Source organism: Natator depressus, chromosome 10 (assembly GCF_965152275.1).
Source record: "Natator depressus isolate rNatDep1 chromosome 10, rNatDep2.hap1, whole genome shotgun sequence".
Classification (NCBI taxonomy): Eukaryota; Metazoa; Chordata; order Testudines; family Cheloniidae; genus Natator; species Natator depressus.
The window spans coordinates 5,173,281-5,191,760 of NC_134243.1; the positions used below are offsets into that span (position 1 = coordinate 5,173,281).

The 18,480-nt window shown below is 45.0% G+C and overlaps 1 protein-coding gene across 1 annotated transcript in view; it reads right to left on the bottom strand.

Annotated features, from left to right (window-relative positions):
* Positions 1–3,695: 3,695 nt before the first annotated feature.
* Positions 3,696–18,480, bottom strand: part of LMF1 (lipase maturation factor 1) — a 340,017-nt gene continuing 325,232 nt past the window's right edge. The window contains exon 11 of the mRNA XM_074965056.1: positions 3,696–3,922. Within this exon, the coding sequence (XP_074821157.1) occupies positions 3,748–3,922 (175 nt within the window). The 3' untranslated portion in view covers positions 3,696–3,747. The remainder of the gene's footprint in view (positions 3,923–18,480) is intronic.

Here is an 18,480-nt window from a genome sequence, read left to right on the forward strand (position 1 = left end):
TTTAACCCTTCGTTACCAAACAGAGCAAAGCCCCCGTGATTATTGAAGGGCTGTTTCCCTTAATCCCTGACTAGAAATCTGCTCTTTACCGAGTTCATTTGGTCTACGTTGTCAAAAGAGAGGAGAGAAAGCGCAAGATGGAAATATTTTGAGATATAAAGGAGTACAGCGAGTCTGGCATGCAGACAGAACAAACAAAACCGGTTTAAACTTGGTGAAGCTGGCATCGGACTTGTTGACTCCAACGGCCTTTTAAAAAGCCCCACCGTAACCTGCTAACCCAGGAGAGCATTGCTCCATAGCAGCCCCTGTAACAAGGCTCATCTGGTCAAAACGTGGCTTTTTACATCATCTCCACCAGCGCAGGAAGTGAGGAAACTGCTTGCAGGCTGTGTCTATATTGCAAAAAGCAAAAGCACAATGTTTTGCTTGTTCTGATGCCCACAAGGACTGGCGACTATGCAGTACTTGTTAGCAATTTACGGTTCCTCAGCAAACTGCTTTTTGCATTTTTTTTTTTTGCATTTTGCATTTTTTGCTTTTTGCTTTTTGCAAACTGCATTTTGAATACCCAATACAAAACTATTTGCTAATTTGGGTAATTCGTTTAAATAGGCTGGGTTTTTTTAAACTTGTATTCTGTGTGTCATAGTTAGATAACCATCAATTCATGAGTATAAAGGCCAATTTAGAATAGGTTGTTTTCTTTTTCTGAAGACACTCATCCCCAACACGACCCTGTTCCACTTTCTACTTCCTCTTCTGTGATTCGTCCACACGAGCCAACCAGCCACATTGTAGTATAAACTGGTTTGAGCTGGAACCACGCTGAAGAGTTGTGATAGATAAAGGTCTAAATCAAAGAGGAGAAGGTGGGAAACATTTTTCGAGGGGGATTGATGAGGATTAATCGAATCTAATCCATTTTACGGTTTTCTTTAGTCCTCATCATTATAATACCTAAGTATTTCCCAGTCCCAGTCTTCTCTCCGATTCTGGAAATGAATCTAGATGACACTCAGTATTGTCGTCAGTTAACAAACCTAGTCACTTGGAAATGTCTCTTGTGATGGATTAACAACCCTCAGTTAAGACAGACAGATATAATCAGACCTGGTCATTAAATCTATGGGAGGAAGCCAGAGACCGGGTCTTCTACAGGGTGGTAGGAGCAGGTAGTATAAGGATAGGTAGCTATAGAATAGAGCAGCTTTGACAGCGTCCAATGGTCAATCAACATGCTGCTGTAACGTGTTTAGAACCCAACACTTTAACTCAGGTTCTTGCTCCGAGGGTGAAGACCCAACGCTCCGAGTCTGGTATCTCTCAGCTGTGACCGTTCTGCGGAGCTGGGAATGGCACTGAAAAGGTCCAGTAGGGGATGAACTCAACATGACTTAGCCAGAATGACATGCTGCAGGGGATAGAGGGGAAAGGGCTAACGTGACAAATGAGGGAGCCGAAAGCCTCCCATGTGACGTTTTAAAGTTTAACAAATACTAGACTCAGCAGTGCCCACAGTGCTGGCCCAGCAACATCAAAGACCAAACTGTAACCAGCATTATAAAGACTTTTTGTGTTTATTTATCATACTGTTGACCTTCTAAAGCATTGCTGCAGAATGTCACTTTATAGCGACATCCCCGGCCATTTAACCACAGGGCAGAACGACGATGCAGTCACTACACAGCAACCCTGACGGAATCAAGGGCAGCTACATCACCACACGCAACTCACGTCTCCATGCACGGGCCCTGCACGCTAGCATGTTGGATCAGTGTTGTGACCTATGAAACATGCCATGTGTTCAGAGCCAAGAAGGCTGCTTGGCCCCAGGGAAAATTGGTCCAGCCTGATAATTGCTAGCAGGCGTTAAAGTAATGAGGAGCATAGGGGAAAGTAGCTCCCCTTCCGTGGTAGCTGTTGCAGGAAGAACTGCTCCTCCAACTCCTGTTTCAGCTAATGTACCCACTGACTCCTCGCTATCGTCTGGAGAGATCCCATAGAGTTCTGCATGTCTCATAAGCAAAGAAACGCTTTCTGACTGGTATTCCCTGACAGAGGAGGAGCTATTCCATTTCCCTTCTCCCCATCTGTCCCGGCCAAGCTACCTGAAGTTGTCATGGTTTTAAATACTTGAGTTGGGGAGGGACAGGAATGTCAATGTCACACTTCGAGAGTAGGAAATCCACTGGCCCTTTCAAAGAACCCAAGATTCCCAGGCCAGAAGGGAACATTATGATCATTTAGGCCAACCTCCTGCATAACACAGGCTGGAGAACTTTGCCTCGTGTTTTGTGCATTAAGCCCATAACTTCTGGTTGAAATAAAATGGATAATTTTTTTTTGTCAGCTCAGTTTCAGACTAGCCATGATATAGGAGAACAGAGCAAAAGCATCAGGCTTTGACACAAAGGGTATAATGGACAAGAGGCAGGGACTGCAGACCTCTACAATGGAAGGGCAAAAATAACCCCTCTGTGCCTTCAAAGAGACTTGAGAATAGTTAAGATGGGAGTTCTTGTAGAGAGTGTAAAGAGGGTCCCCTGACAGGATTTTGTTTAGCGAGAAAATCCAATATAAGATTATCTTCTGTGTTATCATCTCAGGCTGTTGGGTTTATACCTTCAATGGGGTTAATAAACTTATCCTTCAGAGGATTAGACTTTTGCTCAGAGGAAGAAATCCTGTGCAGACGTAGCAAGTGCTGAAGGAAATATTACAGTTCCCCTTGTAGTCAACATTGCAGCAAAATGTCTGGAGTCCTCCACTAGGAAGTTAAGAGTCAGCATAAGCCCCTTTTAAAGGAAAACAATTAAGCCTTCTCAGGATTTAAAAGCTTCCATCTTTCTAAACCTATGCCCAAGCCAAACAAGAATGTGGGGTGTGTTCCATGTTAAGTTGTGGGCAAGCTGACTGTTAGCTAAGAGAGCTCACTCCAGGCAGGGAAGTTGGATTATTTAGAACAATAGTGCGTCACAGGAAAGCCTCTGGAAATATTGCATATAAGTTCATTGTGATTGGTATATGAGAGAATACCAAAACCGTCAACTGAAACTGGAGTTACACCTCACTTAGTATCACTTACTGCCTCTATACTCAAATCTTTCGAATACATGTGTTACATAGTCTTACGGTTTAATTCTGTCCTCAGTTACCCAGGTAGCGATCAGGATTTAAACCAATATAACAGCGTAGCATTTGGCCCCGACACTTTGCAAAGTAGAGAGATGTGAAAAAGGGGCTGGAATTTTGTCTTCAGATAATATTTCAGAAATTTTAAAATTGTGTCATCTTGGTGTGTGTTTCACCTGCCTTGATTTTAGATAAACCCACATTCCACCTTCATCAGAATTGCACGCCCCATTATACAGAACTTCTCAGATGTCTGTTGCCAATCTGAAACTGCCATTATCCCTCCAAATCTATATTTGTTCAAAATCTGGTTTAGCTTTTGAGCAGACAGTTTGGTTGGATTACTTCCAACAGATCAGCTAGATAAAACAGGTCAGATAATTAGACAGGTAGATGTGTAGATAGGAAGAGAGACAGAAGGAAGGCTGGGCAGACAGAAAGAGAAAGATAGGCACAGACAGACAGACAGAGGAGACAGACACCCTGGCTTGATGACTTTACTATAAAATGAGTATTAAAAAGACACATTTTAAAAAAAAAACACTGGAAGGGAGAATTATAAACTCTAAGGAAACTGGTTGTTCTTGGTCAATGTTTATTACTCTCCTCTTGTCAATTCTGCTTTGGGTACAGCCAGTCCCTCGCTTCGTAAAACTTCTTCAGCCCCTGGAGATTGACAGGTGGAAAGTACGGCCCAATTCTCTTTCGAATCCACCATTTCCCTTCGCTGGCATGTTTGCCTCCAGGTTGGCTAAATTTGTACTTGAAGTGCTCTCCTCTGATCCACCTTTGAATAAAATAAAGCACACAGTGCAGTTAGAAGGAGGTTCGAGACAAATATAGATACATGGTGGTAACACTGATACAGTGATGTTTGCAATGCGGACACTTGTCTTCCAGGAACTGGCCCAAGCCCCACCAACATCCATCAGGAAGCAATGGCTTTGGATCCAACCTAGGCAGTGATGAGGAGAAAGGCCCCAGAGCCCATTCATAATCCCCCAGAGCAAGGGTTCTCAAAAGCCTTCACAGTGTGGACCACAGCTAAATACAGAGATTGTCCTGAGGACACTTCCTGTCCAACTCATGTTGCTGGGCTCCTACCTTCCCTTCTATTTGCCCTCGCCCTATCTCCTCTTCCTTTCCTGTTCACGATCACTCAGAGCACCTTCACTTCTACGCACAACCACAGACGATCCACGCAGCAACTGCAGAAGTTGCTTACATGGTAAAGCAATGTTAGGAAAGTAGCAATATATTTTTAGCTCCTTTCAGTGCAAGTTAGGAGGAGGAGCCACCACTTTCAAACCAGCCAGTGCTCAGTGGACCTGAGCTGCAGAACATCTGCCACAGAGTAGGCCTAGACTGGAGCTAGAGCTGGGATTTCCAGTGCAGGTGGACACACCAGTGCTCGCTCTGACTGAGCGAGTGTGATAAAAATAGACGTGTAGCGGGGCAGTGTGAGCAGCAGGACAGGCTAGCCGCCTTGAGTATAACCCTGTCTAAAACTCTAGGTACATAGTTGGGCAGCTGGCCCATCCCACCGCCATGGCTACTCTTCTTTCTAGCAACCTAGCTCGACCTGGGCGGACACGTACCCTTGGAGTCATGCTACAAAACACGGATTCTTTTTCCTCCTCAAGAAAACAGTTTGCGATGAAAACAAGGAACTTTCACAAAAAGAAAAGGAGGACTTGTGGCACCTTAGAGACTAACAAATTTATTTGAGCATAAGCTTTCGTGAGCTACAGCTCACTTCATCGGATGCACCTTAGAGACTAACAAATTTATTTGAGCATAAGCTTTCGTGAGCTACAGCTCACTGCATCGGATGCATTCCGTGGTTTTCCACTGAATGCATCCGATGAAGTGAGCTGTAGCTCATGAAAGCTGATGCTCAAATAAATTTGTTAGTCTCTAAGGTGCCACAAGTCCTCCTTTTCTTTTTGCGAATACAGACTAACACGGCTGCTACTCTGAAACCCAAGGAACTTTCAGTTGATCCTCGAAGTCATTCTCCCCAATGAAAACGTCTCATGACGACAGCCCCCATGCATCCCTTCACCCTAACCCCACCAACTCCTGTTCCTTTTGCTCCACTGCTTCTTAGAGAGGCTAAGAGTGCATCTACTTTCTGACCGCCCTGGCAGTGGATGGAAAAGTAGATTTTTTTAGAAGTGCGGAAAGAAGCATTCATCAGTCAAGCGAAACACATTTGGAGGCTGCACAGGGCATTTGGTTCTAGAGTTTTGGTTTATAAAAACCCCTTTCTCCCACCCATTGATATAGGGCATGCTGACAAGAGAGAACAACCCCACAGCCCTTGGGAGTGGAGGTCCCTATTTGCAGAGTGCATGACAGTATTTGCTGGATAAGTTCATAAAATAACTGGCAATAAAAAACGTCAAAGTCATGTCAATGCTCATTTAAAACTGCTTTGCTTCACTACTAAAATACAAACCTTGCTACTGAGCAGGGCAGCTGCCTGTTCCTATCACTGGGTCTTGGGCTGCTATAAAGTCAGTTCCTACTGCTAAAACAATCAAGAAGGCTGCTATATATTTGCCATTGAGTTTTCACTGTGGTGTGTTCACTCTAGATCCAAGGCGCTCAAACTCAGTTTGCAGCAAAAGACTGAGAAGGAACCTAGCTTAATTTCAAAGAAAGGGTGTGCTGTGATCAAGCCTTGAATGTCTTAGCTTAAGCCTTGATTGGTGCCCAGGTGCGAGGCAATGGGCAATAAATAAATGCTTCTATTAAAAAAAATAACAGCAACTTGTAGGTATCAATACCTATTTCTGCAGCTAGCCACCATGGTTTGCCAATATCAGTGCCTCTTGTTAATTTTTCTACCTTAAAAAAAAAAAAAAGGACAAAACACAAAGACCTTGAATCTCTGCACCATTTGAGAGCGAGCGAGCACGTATGTTTGTGTGCCTGTATGAGGCTGTGTGGGGCAGCATAAGGAGCTGGTTGCAACTCCCTGATTCAGGGAGGGCCAAGCCCATTGCATGTTAGAGCAACCCAGGGGCAGCTCTAACTTAAGCCACTGACCCAAGGTTCTTATGCTACGGTAAGATCAGGTGGAACGGAGCTCCACCACACCACCTTCCTTCACCGCCCCACCTATGTCATGTCTCCTCCTTCCGCTTACACTGGGAGGCAGGTGGCTGGAAGAGGACACAGCAGAGCTGCACTCGCCATGTTCCATTGGCAGAGAGCTCCCAAGCACTGGGTGAATTCTTCGTTGGCCACCTCTGGCCAGTTTGAGGCTGCTTTGCACTGCTCACATGGCGCAAAGTGGCTTAGCGGCCTGGAGAGTCTGGCCCCAAATCTGCCACATTGCAAATAGTGAGTCCATGCAACCCTGCATCCCTATCAGTGCTGAACCTCCTCTTCCCTTCCTCACTCCCTTCATGGGTTTTTTACATTCACTTGCCACTTCTTCATGTAGGGTATGTCTACCCGGTCATCAGGAGGCGTGACTGCAGCCCGTGGAGACGTCCCCAAGCTAGCTCAAGTAATAGCAGCATGGATGGCGGCCGCTCAGGTTTGTACCCGGGGTCCTGGGTGAGCTTCACTGCTATTGTTACTGGAGCGAGCTAGATCAAAGCTAGCTCAGGTACTTGGACGCGTGCGGCAGTTACAGCTCCCGACTGCAGTGCAGACGTTAGATTGTGAGCTCTTCAAGCTGGGGAGGTGTCTCCCTGTCTGTTCAGGGCCTAGATACACCCCAGAACATGCCTCCTCTCACTGCAGAAAGAGCCTCCAGTCCCCTACATCTCTGCACACCAAAGAGTAGGATGCAGCCCTTCAAGGCTCCGGTCACTTAAGTGTTTACAAGGCCTTACGTATCAAAGAGGTTCCGTCTAAAGAATGCAAAATAGACCCTGTAGGACTGCAGAGCAACAGCCTTTGCTGAAGTTGGATGTTTGGAAAGTTGGACACTAGGGTCTTATCTAAAATGGAATCCTCTGAAGTGGCCCACACCACTCCCTCCCTCTTCCTCAAATCCCCCAATGCTGGCCCTTTAGGAGGTCACCCATCCAGTGTCACGATGGGGGCTTGGGCAGTCAGGCTTAGCGGTCAGAGCAGGGGCAGTCAGAACCAAAGGTCAGGAGTCCAAGAGTGAGCTGAGAAGCAGCAGGTCCATCACGACAACTGGCACGGGAGTCCAACTGGTGGCACAGACACTTCCGGGAACTCCTGGGCTTAAATAGGGTGCTTGGACCAACCAGGGGCCCAAGGGAAGCTGTCAGTCTGGCTATCTGAGGCGGAACTTCCTGTGGTGTTTATCTCCACTGGGTTTATATGATAATGCCCACAGTCCTATCATGGTTGCTGGCTAGCAGCTCAGAGGAGGAAGCCTTTCCACACCCTGCAGACCCAGCGAACCTCAAGTCCAGTCACTCCGAACCAGGCTGCACTATCATGGATGATGTGCCTTGCAGGGACCTTAGTGGGTTTGAGCTGTGCATGGCCCCGCCAGGGGCCCTGGCCCTGCACACTTCAGTGGGAGGCTCCTGGGTCATTGCTTTTAATAGGTAAAATATTCACCACTCCTCAAGCTCAGTGCCGCAGATGGGGCCGCGTCTGCTGTCGCACAGAAACCGGGGTTGCATCACTAAATGCTAACCCGCAGCTGCTGTTTTCATTATATTCAGGAGGGTTTGGTTGGTTTTCTTTTTTTTTTTAAGGCTGGTAAAAGTCAACTGGGGGCTGAAGTGTTACTCCCAGAGTGTTTACTTCGCAGGAGCAGAAAATTTCCTGTTAATAATTAGACCATTACTAACCATCGAAGTTTACATGGGCCCAGGTAGCCTGCAGGCTCCTGTCTGAGATACTTATAGATGTAGAAGCTGTGCTGTTTGAATGCTTTTTTGATTCCAAAATGTATCCATCTTCCACAATAGCCTTAATTGTTTGCTACTGACCACCCAGGGCAGTGCCTCTGTGCTGTGTTTCCAGCCGCCATCAACCCAGCTGGCCCCGTCACTGACCACTCGTCTCTCAGGGAAGCTGCAGCAGATACCAGCAGATCAGATCTCCAAAATGGAGCTGGAAAAAAACATCAGCCTAGAAGAATGTACCCCACAAGCACTGGGATGGACTGCAGGGAGCAAGGGGCTTGTGTCACCGTCGCATCACAGGAGACAGCGTGGTCTAGTGGATAGGACACTGGAGAGGTGTGAGTTGAGTCCTGGCTCTGTCAGTGACCGGCTGGGTGAGCGTGGGCAAGTTACCTCCCCGCTCTGAACCTCTTTTCCCCGCCCACCCTTTGTCTTTGCACTTCAGATGGTAACTTTTATGGAGAGGGGCTATTCCACACACTGTGTCTGCACCGAATCTAGCACAGTGAGGTCTCGACCTCGAATGGGGTCTCTAGGCACCACTGTAATATAAATAAAAAATACAAGGTAGTATGCCACAAACACCAATCTTTGCAAAATCCCCGTGTAACAGGAAAGCATGATAATCCCTCTTTTACACCTGGGGAGCTGAGTCACAGAGAGATTGAGTGACTTGGCCAAGGTTACACAGGAAGCCTGTGGCAGAGAGGGCTCCCGGGTCCCCTCGTTCATTGCTTTAACCACAAAGCCATCCTTCCCCTAGTCATGCTGGCTGTTGGGCGAGCCCTTTGGAATGAAAACTTCCCCGTCCCTTCCAAATAGGCTTGCCTGCCCCGTTTAAATAATATCTATCATCTGATGTGGCGTGATCTTTCCCATATGTCGTCTGTCTATTAAAATGTTTGCTATCAAAGGGATCGGCCTGTAAAACTAGAACCGTGTGAGCATTCAGGCAACCGCACACAATTAAAGCTGCATTTTTGTGGCAGAAAGCTTGCATCTGAATACATTTCAAGCTCTTAAATGGAGAGTCTAAATAACTCTGCAAAACCCCTCCAAAACCAACAAAAAAACTCAGCCAAGGCCACTCCTTTCCCCCAAAGCTCTACCTTAATCTGGGCTCAGGCAACGTGAGTGGGATTTTTCAAAGCGGCTAAGTGATTTAGGAGCACAGTTCTCACTAACTCTCAACAGGAGTTGGACTCCTAAGTCACGGAGGGGCTTTTGAAAATTCCACCCCAGATGCCTTCTGGCTGAGATCTCTCAAAGGCACCTAAGGATTTGAGTGCCTAACTCCCTTAGGCAGCTTTGGAAATCCCAGCTTGTCTTTTTTTCTCTCCTTGGGATGGGCTCAATCTGCACTGCTCCTCCTCATTCCCTCCTCTCTACCTCCCCTCTCCTTCCAAGTGACCAGGTTATGGCAATTCTCACTCTGGCAGAAGTGGGCTGGTTCTTCTGAAGCCAGTCAGTACCATCCTGAGTGCCCCAAGAAAGATAACCAGGGCCCCTCCCTTCCCAGATGATGAACATGTGGTTTCTGCACTGCTCCTCTCCTCGGACCTGTGCTCAGTTCTGAGGTACAGATCACCACCTGCCTTCATGGGGGATGAATTTAAAAATGAATGAGTGGACCATGATCAGATCTGGTTCTGTCCAGTCTAGAGGATATGTTGCCATCTAGCATAGATATACCATAGCGGTATGGGATATGGCTGAGAGTGCCTTCAAAACACTCCAGGGATAGAGATAGACAACGGGCAATAGTTTGGTCTCACTGATAATCATTTGTCAATGGTCACTAATATGGAAGGAAGAAAACCACACAGATCCCTCCGATATGGTATCTTGGTGGATAAATTCCAAGCCGTTGGTTAACAAATGGAAACCTGGCCATTGTTTTATTTTCCCTAGGGGAGTTCCATGATGGGTGAAGATGTAGTTTTATCATGGAGCCATTGTAGTGAATGCAGTGTTTAGGCTGGTAGGCATGAAGCATGATAAACCTCCTACCAATGTAATAAACCCCCCCAAAACCAAACAAAAAAACATTTCTGATTGAAATTTTTGCTTACTATTAGGGCAAAGGAGATTTTTTTTCCCTCCAGGGATGATGCGAACAATTGGACAAGCCAAAAAAATGGTGATTTGTCACTTTTCATAAAGTCATTATTTTTTGTGAGGGTGGCTAACGTATCTCTTTAAAACTTCACATTTGTTTTATACATGTTTCCATAATGAGTCCAGGTGCACCAAACAATTCTTTACTGAGGAGGATTGATGATGCTGGTTTATGGATCACAGAAATTAAGCCAGGTGTCTCAGCAAAGCTTCCCTCCTTTCTGAAAACAGACAAGCTGGTTTACAGAGTTTACAAACTCTGCAGGCTGTGACTTTGGAGTCTGTAATCTCTTTAAACCAAAGCTATTCACTTTACAGAGCTTGAAAGTTCTCCTGGCTGTGTCTGCAAAGCTACTAAATTCCTTGACCCAAACTGTGTGCATTACAGAGTTGACACTGTCTCGAGTCTACAAAGTCAGCAAGCTGGAAGCATTATTCTGATCACTAAGGACCCTCTATGGCCCTTACACAGCTAGAACGTCAGAGCTGCAGTAGCCTGCCTATGCCTGAGGATCTACAAACTTCAGAGGAAATACCCTGTAATGTAAAGTATAATCATCTCCGAGTTCTTCCTTTGTGGAGTTTACGAGCTCTTCTGCTAAAGCAGTAGTAAACTGTAGGACCTCCAGAATCATTAGTTTCAGTGCCATGGAATTTAGATGCTGTGGAGACAACACAGCAGGAATTGTAACACCTGTGAATCTTTCTCTTCCAGACTCACAGATCTAAAAGCTGCTGGACTTCATAGGCACTGTGAATCCTTTGTTTCAGGGCTCATAGTGGTTATGTTCTACTCCAGAAAGGTGCTGGATTTGTTATCTAGCTGGTTGCCTCGTTCAGAATTTACAGAATTTGCCAGCTCCTCTGGCAGGATGAACAATCATTGTTGTGAATTACTCATTCATTGCGGGGTTCAGAAAGTGAACACGTTCTTCCAGTAACATGGCAAAAGAATTAATACCCCCAAGTCCACCATATTAGGGCTCACAGAGTTTGAAAGCTTCAAATGCAGACCTGCAGAGCTTGTAACTCAACCAAGTTTCACACATGCACGGTGCCTGCAGATACTGAAACCATCAAGGACCATCGCTCTTTTTGCCGGAGTTCTCACGCATCAGACTCATACAAACCAGTGGGCTTTTAAGGTTCCATTAGAAAAACAGCGAATGTTCCTGGAACTTAGGAGCTCTGGAGAGACACCCAGGAGAGACTGCAAATTCTGAGACCAATAATTTCGGTTCACACAAATGACTGGCTTTGCTCGCAAGGCCAGAACACACCTAGGATCCTAGGAACTTAAAATTCTCCTTGTAAAGCCAGTAGAGCTTGTGGATTCTGTGGAACCAATAATCTGTGTTCAAGGAACTTGCTAGCTTCAAGGATGCAGCTGATGGCAGCTCTAAGTTCAACTAGATAAATAACCATCTGTCATGGATATCAGCCAGGTACTTTGAGAGCTTTGCAATTCATTTCAGAGTTACCAGCTGGGACTTCCTTTGTTAGCCACCTGACCCCCTTTAAAGCTCCTCCCGGCTGCCTGTCAATCAACTGGGGGAATTTGTCTTCATGTCCTAGACCTAGAGGTGGTGCCACCTGCCTCCTCAGTGTTATCCTGTGCTACGGCCTGGCAGCGGGAAGAAGTTGGACAGAAGAAGCTTGGCACAGGACTCTTTGTGGTTGGGTGGAGGAATGGCCCCTTCAGTCTATACACAGGCTTCTACACCTGCCAGATCCTTGGCCTTTCTGGCATGCTGCGCTTTCTGATTAATGATTTTTCAGGTCACACTTACTGCTTTTAAAGGGAACATAAAAATATGGGAGTGCAAGATCAATATGCTACCCTTGTCTATTAATCCGCTTCGCCCTCAGAGAATATCTGTGAACATGCCATATTTGAAACACAAGGGAAAAGGATGCATTTCTTAGTAAGGTTAGAAACATAAAAGATGACAGCTGGGACAGTGATCCATCAAAAGGCTTATAGGCCAGAAGGGACCATCCCGATCAGCTAATCTGACTTCCGCACATCGCAGGCCACAGAACTTCACCCACTCTTGTAATAAACCCCTAACTTCTGCCTGAGTTACTGATGTCCTCAAATCTTGATTTAAAGACTTCAAGTTACAGAGAATTCACCATTTAACTAGTTTAAACCTGCAAGTGACCTGTGCCCCATGCTACAGAGGAAGGCGAAAAAACCCCAGAGTCTTTACCAATCTGACCTGGGGGGAAATCCTTCCTGACATCAAATATGGCGACTAGTTGGACCCTGAGCATGTCAGCAAGACCCCCAGCTGGACACCCAGGAAAGAATTCTGTAGTAACTCAAAGTCCTCTCTAAAGTCCCATCTCCAACCACTGGGGATATTTGCTACTTGCAGTCGCAGATGGGCCACATGCCATTGTACGCAGTCTCATCATACTGTCCCCTCCATAAACTTATCAAGCTCAGTTGTGAAGCTGTTAGGTTTTTTGCCCCCTGGGAAGGCTGTTCCAGAACTTTACGCCTCTGATGGTTAGAAATGCCCAAAGCCCTCTTCTAACCACAAGAAATTGACTGCAAGGATGAGCCTTTGTCACTGTTCCAGGGAAAGGAGAAAATCCCTATTAAGGTCATGATAACTGAATACAGTACTTTCTCTTACTTTAAAAAGGGACTAACGACTTTGGTGATTATACACATTAAAGAAAGACTGATCATCTCTCATGCTTCAGGGCTGAGAGTTGCAGGAGTCAAGAAGGAAATTCTTCTTACAAATATAGCCTTCCATGATTTACCAAGTGAATAATGGTTCTGGGTTACTTTTGCCTCTCTCTGAAGCATCAGGTATTAACTACTGCCAAAAGGTGGGAAACCAGAGTGCACGGACTAACAATCTGATCCAGTTGCGTAAAGGTAATATCCTTTAAGAGATCCCCTCAAAGAACTGCAATTTATCAAACCACCAAGACAAAATAATGAGATGAACGGCAAGCAACAGGTTAGAGCCAGCTAAGGTGAGTCAGACATGGTCTTTGGGAGATGGAGAACTCTCTATGTTATTTTATCCCAGTGACAACAACAGTTCATAAAATGTAGAACACGGACTAACAGTCTACCGCTGTCAGATTCTTTCTGTAACAGCATCCAGAAGTAAAAATCCAAACAGCCGCATGGCAGAAGACCATTCAGTATCTCAGTAACGACTACTGAAATGAGAGGCTCAACATAGCCACCCAAACAGGAACCCACTGGAAACCAAACTACTTTCTGGGACAGTACAATGACACATGCCTAGCCCGTGCTCCAGCACACACACTCTATCATCCCTGCCCACCCTCAGTCCATGAAATCATGTGGCCTTGGAGGGAGGGGGAAAGGCTAAAAATAATAAGCATTATTTCTTAAATCAATATTCTACAACTCATCCTGCCAGATGCCCAGTAGCAGCTGTGCCGTAGCACTTTTAAGATTCTATCATATATCAGCCTATTATGACATCTTCCAACTGTATGTGTTAAAAATTAGCAGCAATATTCAAGTTGTTACCGATCGAGGCCTAAATCTCCCAGACAGCTGTAATTAGTTCCAGAGGGTGCAGCTGTCTCCCTGTAACAGCTGAGAGTTTTTGGAGGGAAAAAAACAGAAACGGTGTTTTCTGATGGAATTAATGGCCTGACAGGGCACACGGGGGTGGAGAAAAGAAACCAAAACACGAGTCTTCTTTTCATTTAGTTTTTTTATCTCAAGGTTTCCTACTCAGCTGTAAATCAGGGAGTATGCCGTGCTGGAAAGTATAAATTCATCTAATCAGCAGAGCCTCCATCATAGGTTTTCTTGCTTATTCTAGGCCTGTTAGCAAGAGAGATAATAAATTAATCTTGGATCGAAAGCCATTTAGAAAATAATGGCAGTTTTATAGGTTATTTTCCTTCTTCCACTGCCTCCTTTTAATCTAAGGTACTTCTGTGGCTGCTGTTACTACAGTGTCTGAGCGCTTCAGAGTCTTTAATGTATTTATTCTCACAAAGCTGGTGGGAGGCAGGACAGTGCCATTATCCCATCGTACAGATGGGGAAACTGAGGCTCTGAGAGACTAAGGGACTTGCCCACGGTCACACAGGAAGGGAGCAAGGAATGGAACCCAGTTCTCTCAAGTCCCAGGCTAGTACCCTAACCAATAGACCATACTTCCTCCTCCAAGAAGAACATATATGAGATGCAGCCATTAAGCTAGTGTTTTTCAAGGTAAAGGGCGCACTCTTGGGGCTGGGGAGGCAGATGATCAACTAGCTGGAGGGTTGCAGAATACTGGCCAATGGACCTTGTGTCAAGATTGAAGAAGGGCATGATTGGTTTCACTTTTCCAAAATGGGTCTCGGCTCTCAAAAATTTGGGAACATTAAGCATAGCTACTGGATGCATGTGGGCAGTCTCCTGCACCATGCACAGCTCTGCCAAAGGCAGGGATTCACAGATTATAAAGCCACAAAGGGACCCATTTAGGACTGTGTATTCTGACCTCCTGTATAACACAGGACACAGAATTCCAGCCAGCGATTCCACCACCTTCATCTATTTGCGATTGAACTAGAGCATTTCCAGTGTCAGCGGGACTCAGGATGGGTGCAGGTGTCTGTCCACATGGATCCAGTGCAGGACCTAGGCCCTAGTTTATCTGAGGTTCTGAAAGAAGAGACATTATTCAACCTAGAATGTTTGTGACTCTCAGGAGGGTAGCTGTTGAATACATGTAGGGTGACCAGATGCCATGATATTATTGGGACTGCCCCAATATTAGGGGCTTTGTCTTATATAGGCAACTATGCCCCCCTCCCCCAAATAAAAGTGTCCTCATTTTTCACACTTGCTATCTGGTCACCCCAAATGTATGCTGACAACTAACTCATAGAAACCAATGGTGACAAGGGGTCTGCTCTCCTTTCTCATGTTCTTGCTTAATTCAAATGGGATGCACAAGAGTTACTATGAGAGCAGGTAACAAAGGCAGAAAGGCTTTGAGCAGATGACAGCCTGAGCATAAATAAGACATGCAGCTATGCAGGCAGAGCATAGATACAAAGGGAAGCAAACCTCCACCCCACTACTGAGATGATTACCAGCAATGGCCAAAAAGGACAAGTACAGTTTTGCACTAGCTGGATGCACCTTTGAGAGTTTTCCTACTTCCTCTGAAGCACTGGGTATTTATTGGAGATGGTTGGAAACCAGAATTTTTCATCCTGCTGGAAATTCAGACATTGCAAATTTTGTTTTTGTTCCTGGAAAGCTGATACAAAACTTAAAAAAAGCCTCTTCGATTTGGAAATATCGAATCATTTTGTTTGGATAATGTCAAAATGTTTAATTTAATAATGTTGAAACATTACATGATATAAATTAAATATAGGTTATAGATTTAACTGGGTCTTTATATTAATATTTTAACATAACTGAAAAGTCAAAACAAAATGAATTGAAATAAGGAAGTTGAAATGAAACATTTAACCTTCTCAATATGAAACAAGAAAGTCAAAATGATTCGTTTTGATTTTTTGGTTGAAAATGTAGTTGAAATTGACAGTCTCACAAAACACTTTGCTTTTGACCAAATGGCATTTTTCGATGAAAAACTACGTTGAAATGTTTTTGACAAGCTCTCCTAGAGGCGGGGGAAGCTGTGGTTTGAGTTTATTCGGACAGACTTCCATCCATACACTCAACGTTAATGTTGTGTGTATCTCACATGCACCCAGAGATTTTATAATGACCATGGTTTTCCAAATCACAGTATAAATCAAGTAAATGTAAAATGGAAGAATTATCATGGGAGACACAGCAAAACTCTGAGTGAACCTTGTGATACGTTGGCAAGGTCTTTCCCTACTCCAGAGTATGTCAGATGTTCCTTCAGTCTGACAGGGAGAGCCCCATGAAATACCTGCACAATTCCTCCTCTTTACTTGAGAAGAACTCCATTATATACTTGCATTCTTCCCCGCCCACTCCTATCACAGGGAACTGGCGTTATATTTGCTGTGCTCCCCCAATCCACGGGGTGATGGGATGACTCCGTAACACACCTCTAATCTCTCTCTTATTTCTATTAGAGAGAAGCTGATGACATCTTTGTCACCTTCCCAACAATCCCAGTGAAGGGCTTCTCAAAAACCTCAACAATTAGAGCGACATTGTGAAAATAAGCAAGAAACACAATCAATTTCTTTGAGCAATTAAATCATGGGCCTGCATCCTCTCACTCCATCTTTTCCCAAAAGGTACAAACTCCTATCATCTGAAATTATTGGCTTTGATTAATTTAGTTAGGTAGCAGCCATGCCACTGTACTCGTTAACACGACAAAAAGTAATTTTCCCTCTGTTGATATTCACCCCTTCTTGTCAGCTGTTGGGAATGGGCCACATCCATCCTAACTGAATTGGCCTCGTTAGCACTGATCCCCACCCCAATTAGTAAGGCAACTCCCATCTTTTCATGTGCTGTATATTTATACCTGCCTACTGTATTTTCCACTCCATGCATCTGATGAAGTGGGTTCTAGCCCACGAAAGCTTATTCCCAAATAAATTTGTTTCTCTCTAATGTGCCAGAAGGACTTCTCGTTGTTTTCACGTTTTTCAGCCACTTGCTTCAGAGGTTTCCAGTAGCCACTTCATTTTCACATACACTACAAATGTACTGTGTGAATGAATCCATGAAATAGTATCTATATAATGTTTCTGGTTATTTCCCCTCTATATGCCTTTGACCCAACTAATGGCCAGAACCTAAGAGCTATTGACTCTAAGGCCTGATCTTCACTTGGAGAAAAAAAAAAGTGTATTCTTATCTTGTGTTAGCTAATACTTGGTAACTAACACAAGGTAAATTCCTAGTGAAGACAAAGCAGTTTATGATTTTCATAAGAGTTAGCATGGTCAAGGAATATCTCAAGATCTCCCATAGTCTTTACCTCAACCTCCGAACTCATGTGAAAACGACAAACTACTCCATCCTCACTAAGGGTACACCTACACTGCGTGCTTCTCTCAGCGGCACATAGAGTACACACATGTGTAGCCCCCCTAGCATGGGTATAAACAGCCATCTAGACGGTGAGGCACAACCCAGGCGAGTAGACATGCCTATGCCTGGGGGTATGTACCCAAATACATACCTGACATGGCTCTCTACTCACTCAAGCTCTGTTTCTCCGTCTACGCTGCTGTTTTTAGCCACGTCGTGTCCCGCTGCTTCCTGGCTACTGGAACATTTCCCTGCTGCAGGAAAGACTTCGGCAACACGGAAAGGCTCTCGCAGGAAGGGAGGCAGCAGCTAAAAAGGGTTTGCCAGATCCCCGTTGCTGGAGCTCTTCCCCACTGCAGTGAAAGGCTCGGGCAGCACCAGTGCCGTTCATGGACGTGCGACACAGCTTGCTTTTCACTGCAGCGTGTAGCTACACACAGCCTACATGCCGCAAACACTGGCGTGCCGTGTAGACACTGCCTAAGATCTTCCCTCATGTTAGATACAATGTTAGCTAACACACAAGATATGTCTTAAATGGAGCTATCCTGATTTATGCCCACTGAGGATCTGGTCCATATACATTAAGGCCTGAGGCTACTAAAGACACAGGAAATAAAACAGATGGACCACGAACACTACAAAATACTAGGTTTCAGAGTAGCAGCCGTGTTAGTCTGTATCCGCAAAAAGAAAAGGAGGACTCGTGGCACCTTAGAGACTAACAAATTTATTTGAGCATAAGCTTTCGTGAGCTACAGCTCACTTCATCGGATGCATGCAGTGGAAAATACAGTGAGGAGATTTATATACACAGAGAACATGAAACAATGGGTGTTATCATACACACTGTAACCAGAGTGATCACTTGAGGTGAGCTATTACCAGCAGGAGAGCGGCGGGGGGCGGGGGGGGACCTTTTGTAGTGATAATCAAGGTGGGCCATTGTCAACCGCTGGAAATGGCCTACCTTGATTACCACTACAAAAGGTGTGTCGTCCGTCCCCTCTCCACCCCCCCCCGCTCTCCTGCTGGTAATAGCTCATCTTAAGTGATCACTCTGGTTACAGTGTGTATGATAACACCCACTGTTTCATGTTCTGTGTGTATATAAATCTCCCCACTGTATTTTCCACTGAATGCATCCGATGAAGTGAGCTGTAGCTCACGAAAGCTTATGCTCAAATAAATTTGTTAGTCTCTAAGGTGCCACAAGTCCTCCTTTTCTTACAACATCATACTAACCTCTAATGCTCTTCTAGTCAAATAATATCAGATTAAAAGATATTGCCTATAGGAATAAAACTGGGTTTCAGGGTCTAGTTTTTTAAATTGTGTGTTGAGGCTTCATCAACTAAAGTTTACCACTAT